General features: G+C 26.6%; 1 protein-coding gene across 3 annotated transcripts in view; it reads left to right on the forward strand.

Annotated features, from left to right (window-relative positions):
- Positions 1-24,221, forward strand: part of LOC136081599 (alpha-1,3-mannosyl-glycoprotein 4-beta-N-acetylglucosaminyltransferase A-like) — an 87,376-nt gene that overhangs the window by 21,200 nt on the left and 41,955 nt on the right. For all 3 annotated transcript variants that reach the window (XM_065799026.1, XM_065799025.1, XM_065799027.1), the window contains 4 exons: positions 8,095-8,160; positions 13,374-13,433; positions 22,676-22,750; positions 22,868-23,082. In XM_065799026.1, coding sequence (XP_065655098.1) covers positions 8,095-8,160; positions 13,374-13,433; positions 22,676-22,750; positions 22,868-23,082 — 416 coding nt within the window. The remainder of the gene's footprint in view (positions 1-8,094; positions 8,161-13,373; positions 13,434-22,675; positions 22,751-22,867; positions 23,083-24,221) is intronic.

The following is a 24,221-nucleotide window of genomic DNA, read 5'->3' on the forward strand; positions in this document are numbered from 1 at the left end:
TTATATATATATCCTAACTTTGCGATATATATATATATATATATATATATATATATATATATATATATATATATATATATATATATATATATATATATATATATATATATATATATATATATATATATATATATATATATATATATATAAGGAACAAGTATTTATATTTTTAATAAACGATGGAAAAATAATTTTAAACTTCAATGAAAACGAAACATTTCTCGAATATTAAGTCTATAGTAAAACTTTAACCCTCCAATTAAAATAGTCTTTGCTTTGCAGAGTAAATGAGAACCAGTAGAATGGGTTATTGGGAGCTAGTTATATGAAATAAATAATATTGATCTGTTCAGCAAAACACGCAAACAGAAAAAACTCATATACGTAAGGACTGAAAATATTGGATTTAGATAAATCAATACAAAGTGATATTTAAACTGCAAATTAAGGCAACAAAGTAAAAATTATTCAAAATACTAATAGGAACTACTTGAATTGCAATTTATTTAAACAGCTTTTAGAAACTGGTATGAGAATTAAAATATTATTTTTCATTGCCCTCAGAAAATGATCAACAATTTAAAGACTTTTAGTTTAAAAAAACCTAGAAATAGAAAAAATTATTATTGATAACACTGAATGTACATTATACATATTATGTTAGTTCATTTAAAAAGCTAAAAATACAATAATATTTAACAAAGTTTAGTCACATATTGAACAATAAATAAAAAACCTACCTTATAAGATTGTTTTTGTGAAATTCTAAATTTGTTAGGAAGGGTTGTAATATTCTTTTTAAAAAAAACCAGTTTTATTGAAAATGCTGAACAAAAAAGTCACACTAAGATAAACAATTAGACATTTACTCAAAAAATATTTATTGGTTTTTAGTAAATGATTAGGAAAAAGTTTCAGTAATAAAGCTACCTAAAAATCATATTTATCAATAGAAACCAACGTGAATGTAAACCAAACTGTCTATCAACACAAAACATCAAAAGAACCACATTATATGATGACAAACAATAGCAGAAGTTGTGTAGGCAGGATTTTTATTGTTTTAGAGATATATCTTAAACCTGTTGATGAATTTAACTTTAGTATTGTCCAAAATAAAATTGAAGATTAGAAAAACAAACTTTTTTTAAACATATTTGTTCCTAGGCTTAAATAATTTCATTTTTTGCAAGATTTTATAATTTGACTAACATAAGTTTGTCAAATTATAAAATTATGGCAAACTGAAGTTTGGTTATAAGGGCTATCTGAAATATCAATAAAACCCTGGCCACCCTGCTCAATACACATAACATGAAACATTTGATAAGTATAATATAACCCCTTACCCTAACCCTGACGGATTACACATAACGCAAAATATTGTGACATTTGTTCGAAAAATAATAAGAAAAACTAGACAACTCAACCTACAACTGTCATACCACTTGGCACTAAATGTTGCCGAGTATTACCACAATTTAGTAACACCACTAATAAGGTTATATCGCTTGGCTGGCAAGGATCACAAACTTGAACTACATTTTGCCAAGTAACTATTTTTTTACATGGAAACAACTTAATGTAAACTTATATAAACTTAAGTACATATAAACAAACTTATATAAACACATACATAAAACACATACATACAAACACAAACATGTATAAACGCATAAAGCAAAAAAAAAACACATCCAAAACTACAAAAACGCATAAAAATACTTGTCAAAATTATAAGTTAATAACATTTATAAATACAAAATTATTTGTGTAAAATTTGTTTAATGACATACATTGTAATGCATGTTTATGTACTTTAAAATGCAAACTATTAAAGAAACTTGTTCTTGACCATGCCATATATTACTTCAAAAAGCATAGCTTTTTGAGATAAAGAGCAATTTTATCAAACGTTTGACTTTGACATTAATTAATGGTTATTGAGTATGCTAACCTAACTGGAAACTGACGACGTTTTAGTGTAAAATTTATATTTACATCTGATGAACTCTAGGAACAAACACTCTGTTAGCAATTGTTACATCTGTAAGAACTTCACCACCAATTTAACTGTTGTGTACAGCACTCATCATCAAACAGGTTCCATTACAAAGTCCAGTTTAGAGATCTAGATTTCTAAGTAGCATTATAATAGCATCAATTTTAAGTTTTAGGCAATGAACAGGCATTCTTAATGCAGTCAAACTATTTAAAAACACAACAGGAGTATTATAATTTTCAATATGATAGTCAGGTTCTATGCTACCTGAACTTAAATATGTTTTAACATCACCCTGTAAACAATGAAGGACTTTTTCATTTATTGCCAATGAATCGACATTTGTTGGCGTTAAAAAAATACATTTTCTATCATCAAATTTCTCTACGCCACCAACAATCTTTTCCACAATTGATTCATTATCACTGAGCAAGCACTGCTTAGGTATTTCAATACCCCTTGCAAAAGGTCTTTAGGCTTGACGGTAATGTTTTGCTTCCAATCTTTAAAAGCCGTTAAGAAAATTCCTCTTCTTCTATCTGAACCCTTATATTTACAGTTAATGAGAACTTTAGCTCATATTGCCAATATTCAGAACATTTTATAGATAAACTTATAACTTCTGCTGCTTGACTTATTTTTACAACTCGAAGTATTTGTCTATAGTCTCAACCTATAAAATAAATTATACCACCAAAAGGAATCTTGTTATTACAAATATCTTCCAATATATTATCAATGGCACTCAAAGCATGTTTGGGTATCATAGATACTTCATCAAGTAAATACAAACTTACTTGTCTCAGGAGTCTAACATAAATAAAGTTTGGATTTATGCTACATGCGCAACTTTCCAAAACTGGAACAGGAAGTTTGAATAAGCCATGCAATGTGCAACTATTTTTAAGAAGAAATTGCAGCTATTCTTGTCCATGCAGCTGTAGCAGTTTTAGGAGGCCTGCTCCACGTTTCAGAAATTTAAGAATTGTAAGTAAACGTTTTTCCCTAAATGGAAGGCTATTCATAAAAAATAATCTTAAATGCTTATTTTCAATATTAGCTTCCTCACTAAGAGCAGCAAGGATTGCATAAACTACATCACGCTGATTATCATTTAACAATTTTTAAATCGTTTGCTTCATTAATAAACACCCAAACATCTTCATCATCATTTTATGAGGCATTATCTAAAAATTAATCTAAAACAAAGAAATTAAAATCAGCTAAAGTTTTACCCCTCTGATTAATTATAGATTCAATTTGACGAAGAGCTGCTAGTTCAGCAATTATACTGGCATTGAATGATTTATGCAATTCTCCATCATATAATCTTTTAATGTATTCTAAAGGTGTAAAGGATCATCAGGTACACATAATGTTAATATTATGGAAAACAGTAGCCTTAATTGTTTAAGCATCCGAGTTGCAACAGCTTCAGTTAATGTAATTCTCCACTTAATGTCGTCTTGGAATAAATCTAAATGATAACATGCTTCCCGAAGTGTATTAAAAACAGTACCATGAACAGTATGCACATCTTCAAAAGACCTTGCACCTTTTTACATGCAAAAGTAACAATCTAATGAAAAATAGTTTGCAAGTTGAATTGACTTATATATATTTCGAATTTGACTTATATTATTCATACAATTACCTTGTCACTATCTCCTTGTCTTACATTTCACTAGCAATATTTACCAAAAACAAAGTAATATGAAACTTCAACATAAGAATAATGACGTGCTTTATTATTTTCAGCATTTAATTTAAACCAAGCTTTTAGGCGAGTTTCACGCTGTGCTGCACGATTTATAGCTTCTTGTTCTTCTCCTTTGTTAAAATAAAATCTCTAATTATCAGGAAGTTGGACTTGGAGACGGATATTAGCATGTGACATATCACCTATGGAATACTCATAAAATTGGGAAAGAGCCTCTGGTGCAGAAACAAAGCCACAGTCTAACTATGTGATACTTTCATCATGTTCAAGATTTTCATTAATTAACAAATGAGCACAATCATGCCCATTATAGACAAATTTGTATAAATACTTTACTGATTTAATTAACGTGCAAGCTTCAACATTATGGTGCGTTTGGTATTTTTTAGATAACCAGGGGTTATAGAGTACAACCCATCGATGTTCAACTTGGTTACCTTTTATGATGACTACTATACCATTATCGAAACGCCTGTATTGAGAATAACCATTAAATGTTGCAACAGAGTGAGGTTTAAACTCTTTTCGAAATTTATTTGTGTAATTTCCATTGTTAATGTAAGAAGAATTAGGATTCAATATCAGTTATGGTCCATGAATCATGCATGTTTTATGATTTCGAAAGGTTCTGGATCAACATTTTGGTCTGGAATTTCAGCTCATATTAAACTACCAATATCCTTTTCTGTTTCTAGCTTATCATCGTTTACAAAGTGCAATAAAATTTGTACATTTGGCAAACCGCTTTTTTTAAACTCAATAACCTGTACATGGCTTATGACTTTGCCTAAGACTTTATGTTTAAAAATATTATCTAAGAAGCATTTGAGTTTCATCTTTAATACGCAACAAACTTATTCAAGTCTCTCTGTTGCGTTCTCACATGGATTTAAATTTTCAATAATTTCTCTCCATTTTAGGTTGCAGGTAAACGTAATAAAAAGATCTGGTGAGCCAAATTACTTTATAATTGCCATTGCATCATCAAAATTTTTTTTAACGCTTTTGATCTTCCATCATGTTAGGATGGTAGAATAACATCACGCATGGCCTACAATAAGTACACGACCGGGTTTGTTGGTTTTAACGGCAAAAAATTAGGAGGCCACTTTTATTTGTTGTAATAAACGATATCTTCAAACAGAAGACTTTGATTCTCTTGTTATTCTTAATATTTTTTTGATTATTTGTGTATTTATCATGAATTTTATTATGAGTTTTATTATGAATTTTATTATGAATTTTATTATGAATTTTATTATGAATTTTATTATGAATTTTATTATGAATTTTATTATGAATTTTATTATGAATTTTATTATGAATTTTATTATGAATTTTATTATGAATTTTATTATGAATTTTATTATGAATTTTATTATGAATTTTATTATGAATTTTATTATGAATTTTATTATGAATTTTATTATGAATTTTATTATGAATTTTATTATGAATTTTATTATGAATTTTATTATGAATTTTATTATGAATTTTATTATGAATTTTATTATGAATTTTATTATGAATTTTATTATGAATTTTATTATGAATTTTATTATGAATTTTATTATGAATTTAAATATAAATTTTATTATGAATTTTATTATGAATTTTATTATGAATTTAATTATGAGGAACTTTTTAATTTTGATGCTTTAAATAAGATTTTAATTAAGTAATAATACAATATTTAAATTAGAAACATTTATAACTCGTTTATGCTCTTGAGATTACTTTTATTGTGCTTCAAAAAAATAAGAAATAATTTAATTTTCATACCTAGAATTCTTAATACAATGCCAAACAAGTGTGCAGTAGGGTTATGACTTTTTTCAAACTCATGCTCCTGTACTGTAGTTTGATGAACTTTTACCTAAAAAGCACGAAATGAACTATTATTTGCTTATCTTTTGAAAAAAAGTTAACCTCACCATTGAAAAATTGATTTTATGCCAAAATCGATTTTTCAATGGTGGGGTGAACTTTTTTCAAAAGATATGCAAATAATAGTTTATTTTGTGATATTTTGGTAAAAGTTCATCAAAATACAGTACAGGAGCATGGGGTTGAAAAAAAGTCCTAACCCTAGTGTGCAGTGATATACTGTTGCAGTGGATGCAACTGTAAATCATAATATACAAATGTGAATCCTCTAAAATTGACTTCAGAAACAACTATTTATAACAAAGAAAGTTGTGTTTTTGGACAAGCATTCAAGATAAATCAGATACTTTTATGGAAAAAGATTCTATCAAAAACCTAAATATGTTAGATTCATCTTCAAGCCCTGTTGGCTTTGTTTTCCGAAAATTCGACTCTCATGTTTTATATTATCGTTTTTCAAATTGGCATCTATTGATTATACCCCCTGTATTGAATCAATACAAGTTGATCCTACTTTGCACGCAAAGTTGCATCACAATGGATGTAAAAAACCTCTTTCAAAGTGGTTTAAACAAAATCAATATTAACTTAAAAATATTAGCATATTAGAAAACCTTGTATCATATAAGCAGATTTTTGTTGCATAAAAAACTAATGCTATTTTAGACAAAATTCATAGTAACCAATATTTTTATCCGAAAGACTGGAAACCATATTCATCTAAAGTTCTTCATTTTTTTTTATTATTGCGACGCTTTACTTCAAAGGATTTTATAATAAAATTTTAAAGAAAATAATATAAAGAGAGTAATAGGTGGGTAATGTATGTATTACGCATATGAAACAGATAAACAGAATAAGCAACTGTGTGAATAAATTACAAAATATTTCCTATCAAAAAATCTTATAAAAACTATGTAATTAACGAAAAAAAAAATTAAAAAAAATTCAATTTAATATTTTTAACAAAGAGCATAAAAACATGTTAAACATAAATTAATAAATAAAATTACAGACAAATTATTAAAAACTTTCATAAGAGTTCTTTTTTAAATTTAGGTTTTAAAAATAGAATTAAAAATCAATAAATATAATATAAGAGGTAAAATAATAAAAATATACAAAAAAAAAAAAAAAAAAATTGTATAAAAACAGAAATAAAAATCAATAAATATGAAATAAAAGTGAAACTATAAAAAGTGATATAATAAAAATAAATAAAAATACTGCCATAATCGAAGCTAAAAAAATCTAAATGTTTTTAAAAAGTAAGTATATTTAAAATAATGAAATTATTAAATATATAATAATTAGTTAAATATAATAATAAAATAAAATATTAAATATATGATAATTAATAAATATATAATAATAATAAAAAAATTACTGAAAAAATTGACAGAATTTGATCTCGACCCAGCCGGTATTTTCTTTTAGTTTTTAGCATTTAGTAGCATTATTTTTTTAATTTTTCCTCTTAATACTTTGTCATTAAATAAGATGCTGGAGAACTTAATAGTAACCAATAATTGCTTAACTAATGCTTAGGTAAAGCTGCTGTAGCGCAAGGTTGTTTAGCGACTGAGTATGTCGACTGATAAGACTGCTTCAATAAATCACACCTGCCAACTAAAGAAATAATCTTTTCATTTTTATCACATCTTTTAACTAAAAAAATTTATCTTATTATTTTAGCTAACACGATAATTGATAGTAGCAAACAATTTTTGACACATCGAGTATTAAGTCTAGTCGTTTATTTTGCAAAGCCATGACTAGTAAAGTAAGCCGCAAAAAATCTGCTGTAAAAAAATCTGCTAAACTAATAAAAAGGAATTACTTGTTAGTCGAGAAAATATTTCCGTGCAACAAAAAATCTGCAAAACTAAAAGTGAAAAAAAACATTGCAATAAACTTTGTCAGAACAAGTCCAAAACACTCTACTCCTATGTAAACAGTAGCTTAACTCAGGACACAAACTTTTACATACAGTAATTTACTTGTGAGCACACAGAGAAGAAATTTTTAATTTATAACAGATAAAGGTATTTTTAATAGGTATAACAAGTATCGGTAGTTATAACAGATAAAGATATTATAATAAATATAATAGTTAAATTTATTATTATATAAACAACAGATAAAGATATTATTATAGATATAACCGATAAGGATATTATTATAGATATAACAGATATTATTACAGCTATAACAGATAAAGATATTATCAGAGATATAACAGATTTCGTTATAATGTAATAGATTCTACCTCACTAAATCATAATTATACAGGAGAGTAAAAACCAAATTTGCAAAATCTTACTTTATCAAAATTTTTCTCAAATTTTATGAGCTATACTATAATGCCAGAAATTTGAGCAAAATTGGCTGAAATTAGTAACAGCTCTTTTTTAACTTTTTTAAGTAAAATAACAAACTGATTTTATTGTATTAAAGTAATACATTTTTCCTTAATTATTTTTAGGCTATTTAGACGTTCATTACGATCTTCTTGTACGAATCAATGAGAAAATGAGTAATATGAAAAACGGTAATAATCTTACACGGTTAATGACACAATTTTTTTGGTGTTTGAAAATAAAACTTCACACGTTTATTTATGTTATTTTATGTCAAGTAAAGATGTTTTTTAAAAGATTGCAATGATTAGAGCCTAGGAAAAAATAAAGCCTCAGTATTAATTAATCTGTTAGTGTTCAAAAATAATAACAATAGAAAATTTCTAAACCCCTCAAATGATGGGGTTTCAAATTTCATACGGTCCGAATTCGTTTGAAGTAATAGTTGAAAATGTTAATTAAATGTTAATACAAACGTTTTAACGTTTGAGTGGAGGTAATATGAAAGTAATTGCAAATCATTACAATTTTGGCAAAGTATTGTTTTTAGACGTAAGTATAAACATAACTGTTTAATGCTTGCTATCTGGAATTTTATTTCAAACATCAAAAAATGGTTTTGTTTTCATTGAATTTTTTTTTTTTACAAATTCAAATAAGCGTAATTTATTTTTGTATATGTCCAATTATATTACGTAGTTAATTTAATAAGGCATTTTGCTCGATAAGTTGTACAAATCAGTGGAACTAAGTCAAAGCACTGATTTTGCAATAAAAACTACTATGAAATCAAATCACTGAGTTTCTTATAAAAACTGCTATGAAGTCAAATCACTGAGATTTCATTAAAAACTGCTATGGAGTCAAATCACTGAGTTTCCAATAAAAAATGCAATGGAGTCAAATCACTGAGTTTTCATTAAAAACTGGAACTTTGTAATCCCTAAATTAAATTTCTCAAAATAATAGTAAAATTATTTTTAACGCATTTTTTCTCAATAAATTTTTTTTATTTTCAATATTGAATTTCTTTAATTTGTTTGAGAAATTATTAAAAAAAGGTAATTTATACAAAATGTACTTAGTTGTGGAAACTTGTTTTTACCAGTTGTTTATTGCCACAGAACTCAGTTTTTATGTAATAAATTTTGGTATGATTCATTCAGAAGTTCAGTAAAGAAGCTTATTATGGGGATTGTTGCTAGTTAGGCAAGGTAACTCTTGTGGTATGCGTAGTAGTCCTCATTGTTTACATGTTGTGTGATATGTTTGTAAGCATGTTACATAAAGATTCTATGTGTGCAATATTGTTAGTTTAACAGCGTCAACGCAGAAGACTGATTAATAAGTTTATAATAATCTTAAAGTTTTATTTATCTTCTATTCGATAATATTTTGTCACAAAAGGTCAGCGTTTTTTTGCAAATCTAATTATATTGCTTATTCCCCAATCTCTTAACTTTCATTTGTGGTATTGCTTATAAACTAAACCTTACAGTTAAAATCAAATTTATTTGCGCACCATTCATATTGGGTACTTTGGGAAATTATCAGCTACCTAATATAAGGTTCGCCATAACGAAAGATAATTTTCTCACAATACGAAAAGCTTCTTTTTATGTTTGATTTGCATCAGTTTTATTACTAATTTTTTATCAGATCGCTTCCAGAAAAAACGGAATCAAGAGAATATGAAGCTAATAACTGAAGCAATGAGGACTTAATAAATAGATAGTTTCAGAGCCAGTAAAGTTTACAATGTGCTTCAAACTATATTGGAACACTAAGCAAAGACTGAAAAAAGCAAAGAAGAAGAAGTTGTGTATTGCGATTGCACGCTTGAGGAAGTAACTAGAATTAACACCAGAAATAAAACAAAATTTAGCAGAACTCTCCCTTATTTTAGAAAACTAGTACTTTGGTTTATCTTTGAAGATGTTAGGAGATTGGCCTATCAAACAGCAAGAAAGAATAGTACAAAAAAAACTTTTTTGACTGACAAAGAAGTTGCTGCGAAAAAAAGAGTTTTCTGACTCAACACCCATAGTTAACGATATACTGTCCAAAAAGTCTTTTAAAAGCTTTAGCCATTGGTTTTAATTCAGAAAATGTAAATTTCTTTTTTGATATTATTGAATCTGTCATGACTATAAAGTTAATGATAATCCTAACAGGTTGTAAAAATGCGGCGAAACACAAATCACTGTAGTACAATGTATGCCAGTTTTCGCAATTGTTTCTAACTTACGGCAGTTTGAACTTAAGCCAGTTCACTTTTTTGCTAATGTTTGCAAATACTTTTTTCGAACTTATGCCAGTTCGCACCTATGTCATTTTTTACAATTCCTTTTCACCTTTGCCAGTTGACACTCATAAAATTGGCTCATTTTTCAGCTTCCCAAACATAAGGTATTTATAAGATTTATGAGATGATTATAGCAGTACCTTAATTTATATAACTTTACGTCGCTTGATATTAGATGATGATGATAACTGATTACAATTTTAATATAAAAGTGTCTTCAGGTTGGATTAATAGGTTAAAATAAAAGTGTCTTCAGATGGTTTTAAAGTGTCTTTAGGTTTTAAATAGGTCTAACAGGTAAATATGAAAGTGTCTTCAGGTGATATATCTTGAGGTTTGTTGCAAATAATACATAAAAAAGATAAAACTCTTTTTTTAAACTCAAATACTGCGTCATAACAAATTTTCATTAAACTTGAATAAAACATCAAAATTAGAAGAAAAATATCAAGATATAAATAAACAAGATGTTAACCAACCGTTTATTATATTTAATAGTTTAATGTTTGCAGCATTTCAAATTTATTTTCCATATAAAAACTTTGTGAAATTTAGAAAACAGTTATAGAAAAAGATCATATGTGTTTTGTTAACAAGTTTTTTCTCAGGTATTGTTTAGGATATCTGTGCTAATTTATACTTTTTTTAATCTTTTTTCACAGATTTGTAGTAAACTATTGTTATCGCATTTTTTTTTTCAATTTATTTGTAAGACCTAAATGAAACTGGAGATCCTAAAAAGATTCTTAAGCTGTCGTGTAATCCTTTTGTACGATTGGTACGAAAAGGAATATTATTTTTAAGTGGTATATTTGATGTATTAGTTATAATTTTAAAAAACCATTTGTTAAATCTCTTATTAGGCTGTCCTTTTTTCATCTGAAAATAGTATTATTTTACCTGACTGTTTTTACATGGATTAAATTTATTTTAGAGTTCATAAAATATTGTTATTTTTAGTGTTTCTCCGTCTTTAGTCTCCTGTACTAATATCACTAGTGGAGTTTCGCAAGGGCCTTTGCTTGGGCCATTTATCTTCGCTATGATAGTCAGCAGCATGTTGTTCCTCGACTAATCACGAAGTTTTTTAAGCTGTATGCAAATATCATTTCACTATTACATCATGTAATATATAAATATATAAAATATAAATTTTACAAATTATAAAACATAACTATCGGAACATTAATACATATACATTATTTCAGAATTAGAAAATTAAGTTTACAATTTTAAATATAGCAAGGTTCAGAGATAAGATAATACACATAAAAACTAATTTATAAATGGATTTAGAAATAAAGTGAGCGCAGCTCTTCCATCTGGCGCTTACAGTTAAATTAAATTAACGCTAAACAAGCAATATGTACTAATATAATGTTTTCATGTTTCCAGTTAACTGTTTGTAACATTTTCGTTTTCGATCGAGTCTAAACTGGTAGTAAGCAATTATAACTGCGTCAACAGGTTGTTCGCCAAAGCGTTTTTGCAATGCCTTATTTAATTTTATTGTAATAACACAAAATTATTCCAGGCAGCTGAATAATTTTGTGTTATTACATACTAAATTTATTAAGTAACTTTAAATTTTCTGAACAAAGTAATTTTGATACTATATTTAGACAGCTCATTCCTAACAATGTTATATAGATTAACTCTCTCATCATCAACGAAGTTGTATAGATTATGTTCTTGTTTTTGGTTGCTATGTGGAAAGATTAATAACTGATTTTACTCTATTTATCGGAATTTTATTTATTTTTTCAGAAAAGTTAACAAGTTATAGTTCTATAGCAACAGTTCTCTCTTATTTCTTTATGTAATTGCATAAGTTTAGAACATAAGTTTGCATAAATTGCATAAGTTTAGAGCATATTATATAACCTTTTAAAATTACCGGTCGCATTAACACAAAATACAGCTTACTTTACATCAAATCATCAGGAATTGCCTCCGTCTGTGAACTTTTTTCTTATTAAGCAAACTATTTTAAACACTTTTATTATGTATATATTTCTGGAAGAATAAAAAAACTTGTTTTAAATAGCTTTGCGATTTGGACATAGACTTATTTTGCTGTCAGTAATCACGCCTTTTTGTCGTAAAGTCTTTATTCCAAACTAAAAAAACTTAAAAACCAAGGCACACTCATTTCCGATATTATTTCTCCATGGCGTTCTTTTTTTGATTTAAAAAACTTTTGATCTCTGTAAAGGCGTTAACTTCCAGCTTAAATGCTATTTCGCGGTTAGGTCTTCTCGGAGCGTCTCAGTAACTTTTATAAGTTACTTAGACGCTCCGAGAAGACCGTTAGGACTTCTCTTAGCGTCTAAGTAACATATAAAAAAATAAAATAATTAAAAAAGTTATAATAGCTTGACATAGTAAAACATTGTTGGTCTTTATCAAAAAATAGTCATATCTTATCACTACAATTTATTAGTTATTGCACCAATAACTTGTCAATTAGTAGTTAACTAAATATAAAATATTTATATGAATTTAAAAGTATTGGCCCGATAATTTATTTTAAGTTTTAGCATTTGTATTTCTAATTAGATAAAAATTTCTAGTTCAGATATAATAACAAAATTATTAGTTTAACATTGATATATTGATAATTGTCAAAAACTCAGTTACGCTCAAACTCAGATAAACAATTAAAGAAATAAATTAAATAACAAATATCTTAAACAATGAAACTATTTTTTATAGGTTTTGAATTTCAAGTAAATTGATTTAAGTTTAATTTTTTAATAGCAAGTTTTAAAAATCCTAACTAATTATTTTTTCTACGAAATTGCTTAGAGTGAAGTATGAACTTGAATAAAAATAAATTGATGAAGTCTAACTAGAAAAAAGAAAATTTCAAATTAGACTAAATTGAGAAAGGAAAGAACAAAGTTAACGTGCAAGGTACTACTGCGCTTTGCAAGTAAATAGTTACTTATAGAAGTATTTTTTTTTAATTACACTTCATTGTAAATGAAAATAGCAATGTACCAAGTACAATGGCAAAAACAATGGCAATGTACCAAGCGCCATTATACAAAACTCTCGTAAGTAAATAAATAAAAATTAATAGTTACTTTTATTTAGACTGCGCTGTGAAAGAAACGAGCAAGGTCAATAAACCAAGTACTTCTCTTGAAAATCCATGTAAGTAAATAATTGTTTTTAAAAATGATTAATTTTTCATTTTGTAACCATTTTTAAGACTAATTAGTATTCGTTTTAAATTACCGTTTTGTTGTATACATTTTTTGTTTTTAGCAATAATTATCTGATTGGACCCGTAAAATACGCGTCTTTGAAAGTTTATACCACAACGACCATTTCTATACTTTTGCCTTATATATATATCTTAACTTACCGGACCAGAGAGATCCGGATCTCTACCAAACCGACCATGTCTATACTCAAATATCTATTCCAAACTGATCCTTTTTTACTTATTTACTTGATTTTCATTTAGTAAAATAATTTTCTGAAAAATTGCTAAAATTCGCACCTTTCCGTATATGTATATATTATAAAAGATTTCCGTATATGCAGATATTATTAAAAATTTATAAAATTGTTTGTTTTGCTCCTAAACGGAGAAACTCTATTCCATATCGACCTTTTTTCAATACTTCTTTCTTATATATATATATATATATATATATATATATATATATATATATATATATATATATATATATATATATATATATATATATATATAGTATATATATATATATATATATATATATATATATATATATATATATATATATATATATATATATATATATGTATATATATATATATATATATATATATATATATATATATATATATATATATATATATATATATATATATATATATATATATATATATATAAACATATATAAAGTGGTTTTTATAAATTTAGACGCCCTCATTTTTTTTATATATATGTAAGAAAATACTTAAAATTAAAATAAAATAAAAGTGCTACCGCTATGTTTAATATATAATTTAATAGAGCAGGTAAAACTCTATTATAGAGTAACTTAATTTTTTTACAGGATGTTTATTACTCATTCTATGCCAATTAACACAAAAAAGTTAATTGATAAGCTTGATTTTATTTTATTCGTAAATTTAGACGCACAATCAAAAAAGTCTTATATCTTGTTAATTGATAGTTAATTAGCAGTTTTTTTCCCATATTTCTTATTAATAGGCCTAAATTAATTGATTTTGTCAAAAAACCTTGTATAAATATGACTTACCAAGTTAATCATTATTTAATAAATAAACAAAAGTTAAGTTAGTTTTGCAATAAAAAGACGCTAAAAAAGGGCAAAAGACGTATCACTCATGGTGAAAGATGGCAAATTATTGCTCATATCAAAGAAGGAACAAAAGTAATAGAAAAATCGCCAGGTTAATTGGAGTTTCTGAGAAATGCGCTCGAACAACGAAGCAAAACTTTCTTCACACTGGTGGTGCCAGCGAGAAAACGAGGCCTGGTAGACCCTTGTCAACCACCAGAATGGACGATAGTGCCCTTTTTAGAGCTGTCAGAGCTTATCCAAGAATTAGTTACAAAGAATTGACCACAGAATTCAATACAACGTGAAATACATCTATTTCTCAAAGCACAGTCCGCCGAATACTTATCAAATACAAGATTAGAGTCTACTCTGCTTTGAAGAAACCGCTACTGCGTTTTCTTCAAAGCAGAGTAGACTCCAATCTTGAATTTGATAAGTAATCGCAGAGTAGACTCCAATCAAAAATTTCTATTCTCAAATAGGATTGCGTCTAAATTTATAAAAACCACTGTATATATATTTTATCTAAATATTATATGGTAAACCATATAAAAAAAATTCTTTCCAAACAATTGCTTAATTAGCAAACAACAAAAAATTAGCATACACAGAGTTTATTAAAACCGCTACCCAGTTTATTTATATTGAAAAAAAATTCTCAACTTGAATACTAAAAAGTTTAAGAAAATCTTCTCTTTACGATGTTAAATGTGCAGACTTAACCAATTAAATATATAAGCTCTAAACATAAATAATTTTAACCTTCAATGATAACATTAAGTCTATAGTAAAACTTTAACCCTCTATTTAAAATAATCGTTATTTTGCAAAGCAATTGAGGACCAGTAGAACATTCATAGGGAGCTAGGTTTGTCAAATAAGTTATCTTGATTTGTTTTTCAAGCACAAAACTTATCAGGGTTAGGGTTACTAACCTAACCCTAACAGAAAAACCCTAACCCTAACCCTAACCCTAACAGAAAAAACTCATATTTGTGAAGTATTTGACTTAAGAACCAAAGATATTGGGTTTAGATAATTCAATAGAAAGTGAAACTATGTAAGAACTGCAAAAATACACGATAATAAACAACAGCAGTGTAGGCATGATTTTGTTGTTTCAGATATATATTTAAAACCTATTGATGAATTTAACTTTAGGATTGTCTGAAAAAAACGTTAAAAGGGTAAAAAAATTTTAAACATATTTGTTCCAAAGTTTCGGAAGCATTAAAAAAAATACTGGTTACCTTACTGAATACACAACGCATAAAATAATTGTAAGAACACATAACAAAAATTAATCAGACATATGTTTCCAGAATAATTATAAACGCTAGACAACACAACCTAGCTCTATACCTATAACATCGTTTCGTACTTGATGCCAAGTAACACCACAATTTACTAACACTAATTGGCATTAAGTAACACCACTAGTTAGCAACACCGCTTGGGTGGTAAGGATCACAAACTTGCACAACACGTTGCCAAGAAACTTTACTTTTTACATGGAAGCAACTTAATATAGACATATATAAACTTAAGCACATAAAAAAGCATATATAAACACACACACACACACACACACACACACATATATATATAGATATATATATATATATATATATATATATATATATATATATGTATATATATATATCCATATATATATATATATATATATATATATATATATATATATATATATATATATATATATATATATATATATATATATATATATATATATATGTATATATATATATATATATATATATATATATATATATATATATGTATATATATATATATATATATATATATATATATATATATATATATATATATATATATGTATATATATAGATATATATAAATCACACATACATATAAACACAAACATGTATAAGCATATAGAGAAAAAAAAATATACAAAATATTAAAAACACACAAAAATACTTGTCAAAATTAGAAATCAAGAACATTTGTAAATACAACATTATTTGTGTAATATTTGTTAAATGACAAACCTTGTCATCTACTTTGAAAATCAAACTAATAAACGATCTTGTTCTTGAACATGCCCCATATAATTGGCCGTTTTAGAAGCAAGGCATTTTGTTAGAAACATCAACTCTTAAATGTTCCGCGTTGACTTTTTACTTATGATCATTGAGCATGCAAACTTAACTGGAAAGTGACGTCATTAAAGTTTAAAATCTAAACTTGAATCTGATGTGGCTAATTAAACTCTAGGAACAAACACCCTGTTACCAGCTGATACACCTGTTAAAACCTTACTATCAATGTAATTGATGTGTAGTGCACGCACCATAAAACGGGTTCAATTTCAAAGACCACTTATGAGATCTAAACGTCAAAGTAGCATTTTAACAGCACAGTTTTCAATTTTAGGCAATGAATATGCATACTTTATGTAGTCAAACTATTTAAATACTTGACTCGAAAGACATAAATTTCAACATAACCATAAGTTTTAATGTTATCTGAACTTAAATATATTTAACATTACTTGGTTAATAGCGAAGAGCTTCTTCATTTATTGCCAATGAATCAACATTTGTTGGCGTTCAAAAAGCACGTTTTGCATAATCAAATTTCCTTTGCAAAAAATATTCAGGCTTGGCAGGTGATGTTCCACTTCCAAGCTTTAAAAGCCATTTAGAAAATTCCTCTTCTCCTATCTAAACCTTCATACTTACTGTTTATGAGAACCTTTGCATATGCCAATATTGCATTGCCAATGTTCAGAGCATTATATAAACAATCCTATAATTTCTGCTGGACGAGCTCCCTCACAACTAGAATTATTTGTCTAAAACCCAAAAAAATAACTTTACCACTAAAAGGAAACTTGTCATTATATATATCTTGTAATAACTTATCAATAGTACTCAAAGCATGTTTGAGTTTCATAGATGCTTTATCAAGTAAATACAAACTTACTTATCTCAGGAATCTACCATAAATAGAGTTTAGAGTTACATTGCATGTGCTAGTTCCCAAAATCGGAACAGGAAGTTTTAATAAGCCATAAAACATGCAACCGCTTTTAAAAAGAGCATAGCTTCTATTCCTGTACATGCAGCTGTTGCAGGTTTAATATGCCTGCTCTATGTTTCAGCAATTAAATAATTTTAAATGTTTTACCACAACCGGCAGGCCCATTTATAAAGAACAATTTTAAATGCATTAGGTTTAAATAAATTATATTTGGTTCCTTAGTGAGAAACCTAATAATTAATTTTTAGGTTCCTTACTAAGTGCAGCAAGGATTGCATCATTACGCTGGTCATCATTCAGTAACGGTCCAACTCGTTTGCTTTATCAATAAACACCTGAACATCTTCATTACTATTCTCTGGGACTTTATCTGAAAACTGATCTAAAGCAACGAAATTATAATTAGCTTAAGTTTAACTACTCTGATTAACTAAAGATTCAATTTGACAAAAAGCTACCTGTTCAGTAAGTACAACTGGCATTGAATGGTGTATGTAATTCTTCATTATAAATCCTTTAAATGTATTCTAAAGGTGTAAAGAATCATTAAATTCACATAATGCTAATGTTATGGAAAACAGTAGCCTTAATTTTTAGGAATCCGAGTTGCAACAGCTGTATACCAAAAAGAATTTGATATTGAACTTCAATATAATAATACTGACGTACTTTATTATTTTCAGCAATTATTTTAAATCGCTTGTGAAATACTCATATAATCTATAAAGAGCTTCTGGTGCAGTAACAAATGCACAGTCTAAATATTTGTTAATTTCATTATAGTCAAGATTTTTATTAATTAACACTTGAGCACAATCATGCCAATTATAGACAAATTTGTATAAATACTCAACTGACTTAATTGGCATGCAAGCTTCAACAATAATGTGCGTTTGGTATTTTTTTTAATAATGAGTGGTAATAGGGTAAAAAACATTGAATATTAACTTGGATACCTTTTATAATGATTGCTCTACTATTACCTAAACGCCTCTAGTGAGGATACCTATTGAAAGTTGCAACAGTGTGAGGCTTTAAGTCTTTAGAAAGTTAATTTTTTGCAATTGCTATTTTTCATACAAAGAGAATTAAGATTCAAAATCCATCATGGTTTATGAATCATACAAGTTTTTATAATTTCAAAAAGATCAAGATCTGAACTTTTAGCTAATATTAAATTATCAATATCTTGATCTGAAATTTTAGCTAATATTAAACTCTCAATATCCTCTGGTGTTTCCAGCTCATCATCATTAACAAAGTGCAATAAATTATGTATATGTGGTAAACACGTTTTTGAAACTTAATAAACTGAACATAACTTATAATTTTGCCTAATATTCCATGTTTAAAATATCATTTAAGAAACATTTAAGTTTCATCTTAAATACGCGACGAACTAATTCAGGTCTGTCAGTTGCGCTCTCACATGGATTTTAATATTCTGTAATTTCTTTCCATTTTGAACTGTAGGTAACAATAATAAAAATATCTGGTTAGCCAAACATCTTTATAACTGCCATTGCATCTTCCAAAAGTTTTATTTAAGCTCTTGGACTTCCATCATGTGAGGATGGTAGAATAATAATACGATCTGGTCTTACATTAAGGTTATTTGAAGTGTAGATTACATATTTGTATAATGTACTATTGTTCCCTTCTAAATTTTTTATGGTTATTTCTGATGAAAACAAAACGCTATTCTTTAATCATTACATATGCCTGAACAGCATACTGTTGACAAAGCTTCTTACGATAAAATATAGGACTGAACGTTTGTCTAATAAAAAGCCTATAATTGTAGTACTAAGACAAAGTAACATGATTTCTAACACTTATTGCTGGGTAAGGATTGTGCTCAAGTTGATTGTGCCATCCTGCATCACCTTTTGGAAAAAATATTGAATATAACATTGGATTTAGATATTCAGACATACTTAAAAATGTTTTTAAGGATTGACCTAGAGAATAAATAACAACTTCTCTTGATGGTAGTAGAGTACCATCATTTCCTACAAACACAATAGCGAATTCCTCCTGTGAAGGAAGATTGTATCGATGTCTAACACTAACTTCAAGCAATGACATTTTGACAACAGAAGTCGGTTGAGCTTTTATAGCAACTTAACAAGTTTCAGCATCCTTTAAGTTCTGCCATGTGTTTAAATGCAAGTGCAAATGGGTTTTCCTGGCTAATTATAATCTGCAAAAGTTACATTATCTAGGGTATGCGACAATCCATTTGCTTCATTTTTAAATTTAAAGCAGTATTAGGATCATAAACATATAAATGACAATATGCAGGTTGAACATCTTGACCAGGTCTAAAATTACCAATATGATGTACACTCTGTCCGCAAATCCTTAAACAGTGTCGACCATTATTTGACGGAGGAGGTATTCTGGGCACTATACACCTATTGATCTCTTTATATAATTCACTTTAGAATTTGTTTAAAATCATAAAAGATATGAGCCACATGTGCTCTATATAATGTAACATGTTTGCAATTGTTAGCGTGCCATTTTTTTATTTGTAACAAATTTTACTCTCTCTTTTTTTTTTATTGTTAGCATTAAATAATTTTTAAAATAATTTTAATTATTTACTGAAATTTGCTTCAAAAAATATTGTTTTATTCCTTAAAATATAAAGCAAAGTATTTAAATCTATATTTTACTTCTGATTTTTTTTTCTGTTTTAAACAAGTTAGACTTTTGTTCACAAATTTTAATAGAGACTATATATATATATAGTTTTATAGAGTTACAACCAATAGAGTGCACTTTATTGTGTTTGCCGATTTTAGATTAGTATAGTGAAAAAAATTATTCAAATAGAGTTTTATCAAACATTAACGATTTCTTAACTATGTCAAATAACTTAAAAGCTTAAAATAGAAGAATAAACACAATAAAGTGTTTTCTATCTTTGAAATGAGAGAGATGAGGATGGACGAGAAGAAATTAATTGTCTCCAAAATAAAAGGACGTCTCCAAAATGAACGGAATGAGATCCAATGTTATTTCTAATATTTTATATATTAATAAAATGAAACAGATAAATGAAATGAGAAACTACAAATATTTACCATCAAAAATCTTTTAAAAACTTCATAAAAGTTAACACAAAAAAAAAGGGAACAAAAAAAAAATAATATTATTAGCAATGAGTTTAAAATCACCTAAAACGTAGATTAATAAAAAATATTTAAAAACAAATTATTGAAAACTTTCATTCCATAAGTGTTTTTTGTAAATTTAGATTTTAAAAACAGAATTAAAAATCAATAAATATAATTAAGTAAAATAATATAAAGTAAAATAATATAAAGTGAAATAATAAAAATATACAAAAACATAACATAAATATATAAAAACAGAGTTAAAAATTAATAAATATCGAATAAAAGAGTAAAACCATAGTAAGGAAAAAAATAAAAATAAATAAAAATGCTGCGACAAAATTTAAAAAATGCAAGCTTTTAAACTATGATATTTGCCAGCATTTTTATTTACTTTTACTTTTTGTATTTTAGTAAAAAAAATACAAAAAGTTAATATATTTAAAATAAATAAAAAAAATAAATAACATAAAAAAATATAAAAAAGTATAATATATATAAAAAAGATAACAAATATAAATATAAAGATAAAGATAAAAATAAATATATAAATACAAATATAAAAATAAAAATAATATGAAAAAATAAATAAAATAAAAGCTTTAAAAAAAAAAAAAAACTTCTGCTAAAACTTGATAATATTTGATTACTTCCCAGCCGCCCTTCCTAGTAGCGGATAATTTCTTCCATACTAACACCACCGAAAGAAAGCCCTTCGTGGTAACGGGCCTGGGTGCTGGAAACGACGTTTAAAGAAATCCTCCCAAGATCCCAAGATACTAATATATATATATATATATATATATATATATATATATATATATATATATATATATGTATATATATATATGTATATATATATATTTGAATACATATTAAAATACATACTGCATACAACAACCATAACCATATTATTTAAAATTACTTAGACTTTACTTGTTGCAACTGACAAATGTGTTGCTGTGGAGACAAAAAGAAAAAGAAAACTATAAAGACAAAAAAATAAATAAAGTAATGTATAAATTAAGATATGTAATGTTTAAGTTTTAGTACACATAACACCCATAAAACTTACTATATATACTAAGTATGCGAAGTAAGGTGAAAAAATCATTTTTTAGTCAACTAAAGTCTGCTCTAAGCAAAACTGTAAAATTAGTTTGTAACTGTAAAATTATTTTGATCTTGTAAATGCTATTAAACATAACTAAGGGCGGACGTATAAGGTATAGTTAACAAAGACTGGATCGAAGCTGGAAAAAATGGATCATTTTTAAAGGTTTTAAAAATGATCCATTTTTAACAACAACAAAACTAATAGAAAAATCTAAACTACAAATCTCCTATTACATTGTGCAAAGAGGAACTCTCCAATGTTTTTCAAATAATTCTCTTAAATGCACAAAGCATACCGAAATAGATCTCTAGACCAGTGGGCATATAAAGCATATTTTTTATTAATGAATTAAAATATAATTTCACTCGAGAGGATTGCCGGATGTTATTATGGAAGATGATATGTAGCCAGATGCTAAATAAGCACCTGACCACATGGTTGATTTATTTACTAACTATTTAACTTAATCAATTATTTAAGTTTGTCATCTTTTGACTAATCCTGTTGAGTTTCATTTGAAATTGTTTTTATTTATTATATATTATATCTAATATATTAATCTGTATACTAACTTTATTGGAAATTGTATTTTAGTTTGTGTTATTTGAAAAAGAGTTCATGTAGAAATCTAAAACAGAGCATTGACTCAAGTATTAATTAAATAAGTATTCAATACTAAATTTTACTCTTTTAAATAGCTTTGGACTTTTTATTTAGAACTAAACTATATATTATTCAAAAATAAAAAGATAGTTTAACCTTGGTTACGTGACAAGAATTTTTTTTGTCTTATAAAATCAGCCAAAAAATTTTTTTTGTGTTTAGCATGGATAGATTCGGGAAACATGGAAAAGCACTTTAAAGATAACCTTTTTCTTGGTAAAATTCGTGAAAAAAAGTGTAAGTTTTAAGGTGATTTCTCACTATTTTTTAACTTATTTTCAAAACACTTTTTTAAAGGATCTTCAGAATTAGGTAGCAATATTTTTCTAAAATCTCAAGAGTTTTTTGTTTCAGCCTTTCTTGTCATGGGCGTGCCAACAGTTTATCGGCAAAAAGGGTTTTACCTTATAAATACTTTGGAATCGTTAGTAAATAATCTTGACAAAAAAGATTGGGACAAAGTTGTAATTGTGGTCTTTGTTGCAGACTTTCATCAAGATTACTTTCAAAAAGTATTGACTCATGTAAAAACAAAATTTTCTGAAGAAGTAAGCGCAGGGTTAATACAGGTTAGTATTTACGGAAACTATCTTAAGTACTAGTTTTTACTAAACAACTTTTTTTTATTGGTGGTGCATATGTTTTTAAAATATTTTCCAGTGCGAGCTAAGTAAAAAAAAAGCAATAATAAAATCTCCTTTTAATTTTAATTTTTAGTTGATCCAAAATAACTTGTTTGTTACTTTTTGGAAAGATATATGAGTTCTACTTGCTTTATACCAATAATACTATGCAAGTTTAAAATTAAAAGTTTTGTTTTATTGCCACTATTGTTTTTGTTTATTTTTTTTTTTGCATATGTAAGCTTTCTAGAAATACTAATTTTGTAATAAAATTATGGCCATAGTCAAAAGTATTATTTTATTTTAAAGTAGTTTCGCTAAGATAAGCCGCCTGAAATAATAAATCATTAAATACCAGCTTAGGTATTGATCAAGTGATTGATCATGTGTTTAGAAATAGTCTTGAGCAAATTAAACGGCATACTCGTTAACACATATTTTTATTAACAAAATCAAGTTTAAATGCATATAAAATATAATAAACTGAAATAAGGTTTGATCATGATTATTTTTTTCATTATCATTACTTTCTGGTTAGCACTGGTTTGATCAATATGCATGAAATTATTACTTATCATCTTTTGTTGCACCCATTTAAAACTCAACAAAACTCTAAAACTGTGAACATACTCGTACCTTAGTAAAATAGAAGCACTAATTTAGTATTATTATTTTATAATTTATTTGATTGCTTTTAAGACCAATAAAACTTTGCTTTAATAAATAATATGGAGAAGGCTTTTAGTTGCAAAAGGTTTCCTTAGTTACAGAATATTTTTTTAGTTACAGCATGTAAAATATCATAAATCTTTTACTACTATATTTAAAATTTTATTTGTTTCAATATAACAACAGCTGTTTTTTTTTGTTTTTTTTTGTTTTAGGGGGGGGGGGGGGGGTTTTTTGGAAAAAATTTGCCAGTTTTATTTAGTTCGGTTAAATTTAGTTCAACAGGCAATAAAAATAAATATCTAAACTAATATTAGTTTATGCTGAATAAAAATAAATGGCAGATATGATAGTTATAAACCTTTTTTTTTTTAATGTTGAACTGCAGCACTATTTTATGTGTTCTTTTAGAGTAC

This window comes from Hydra vulgaris, chromosome 06, assembly GCF_038396675.1.
Source record: "Hydra vulgaris chromosome 06, alternate assembly HydraT2T_AEP".
Classification (NCBI taxonomy): Eukaryota; Metazoa; Cnidaria; class Hydrozoa; order Anthoathecata; family Hydridae; genus Hydra; species Hydra vulgaris.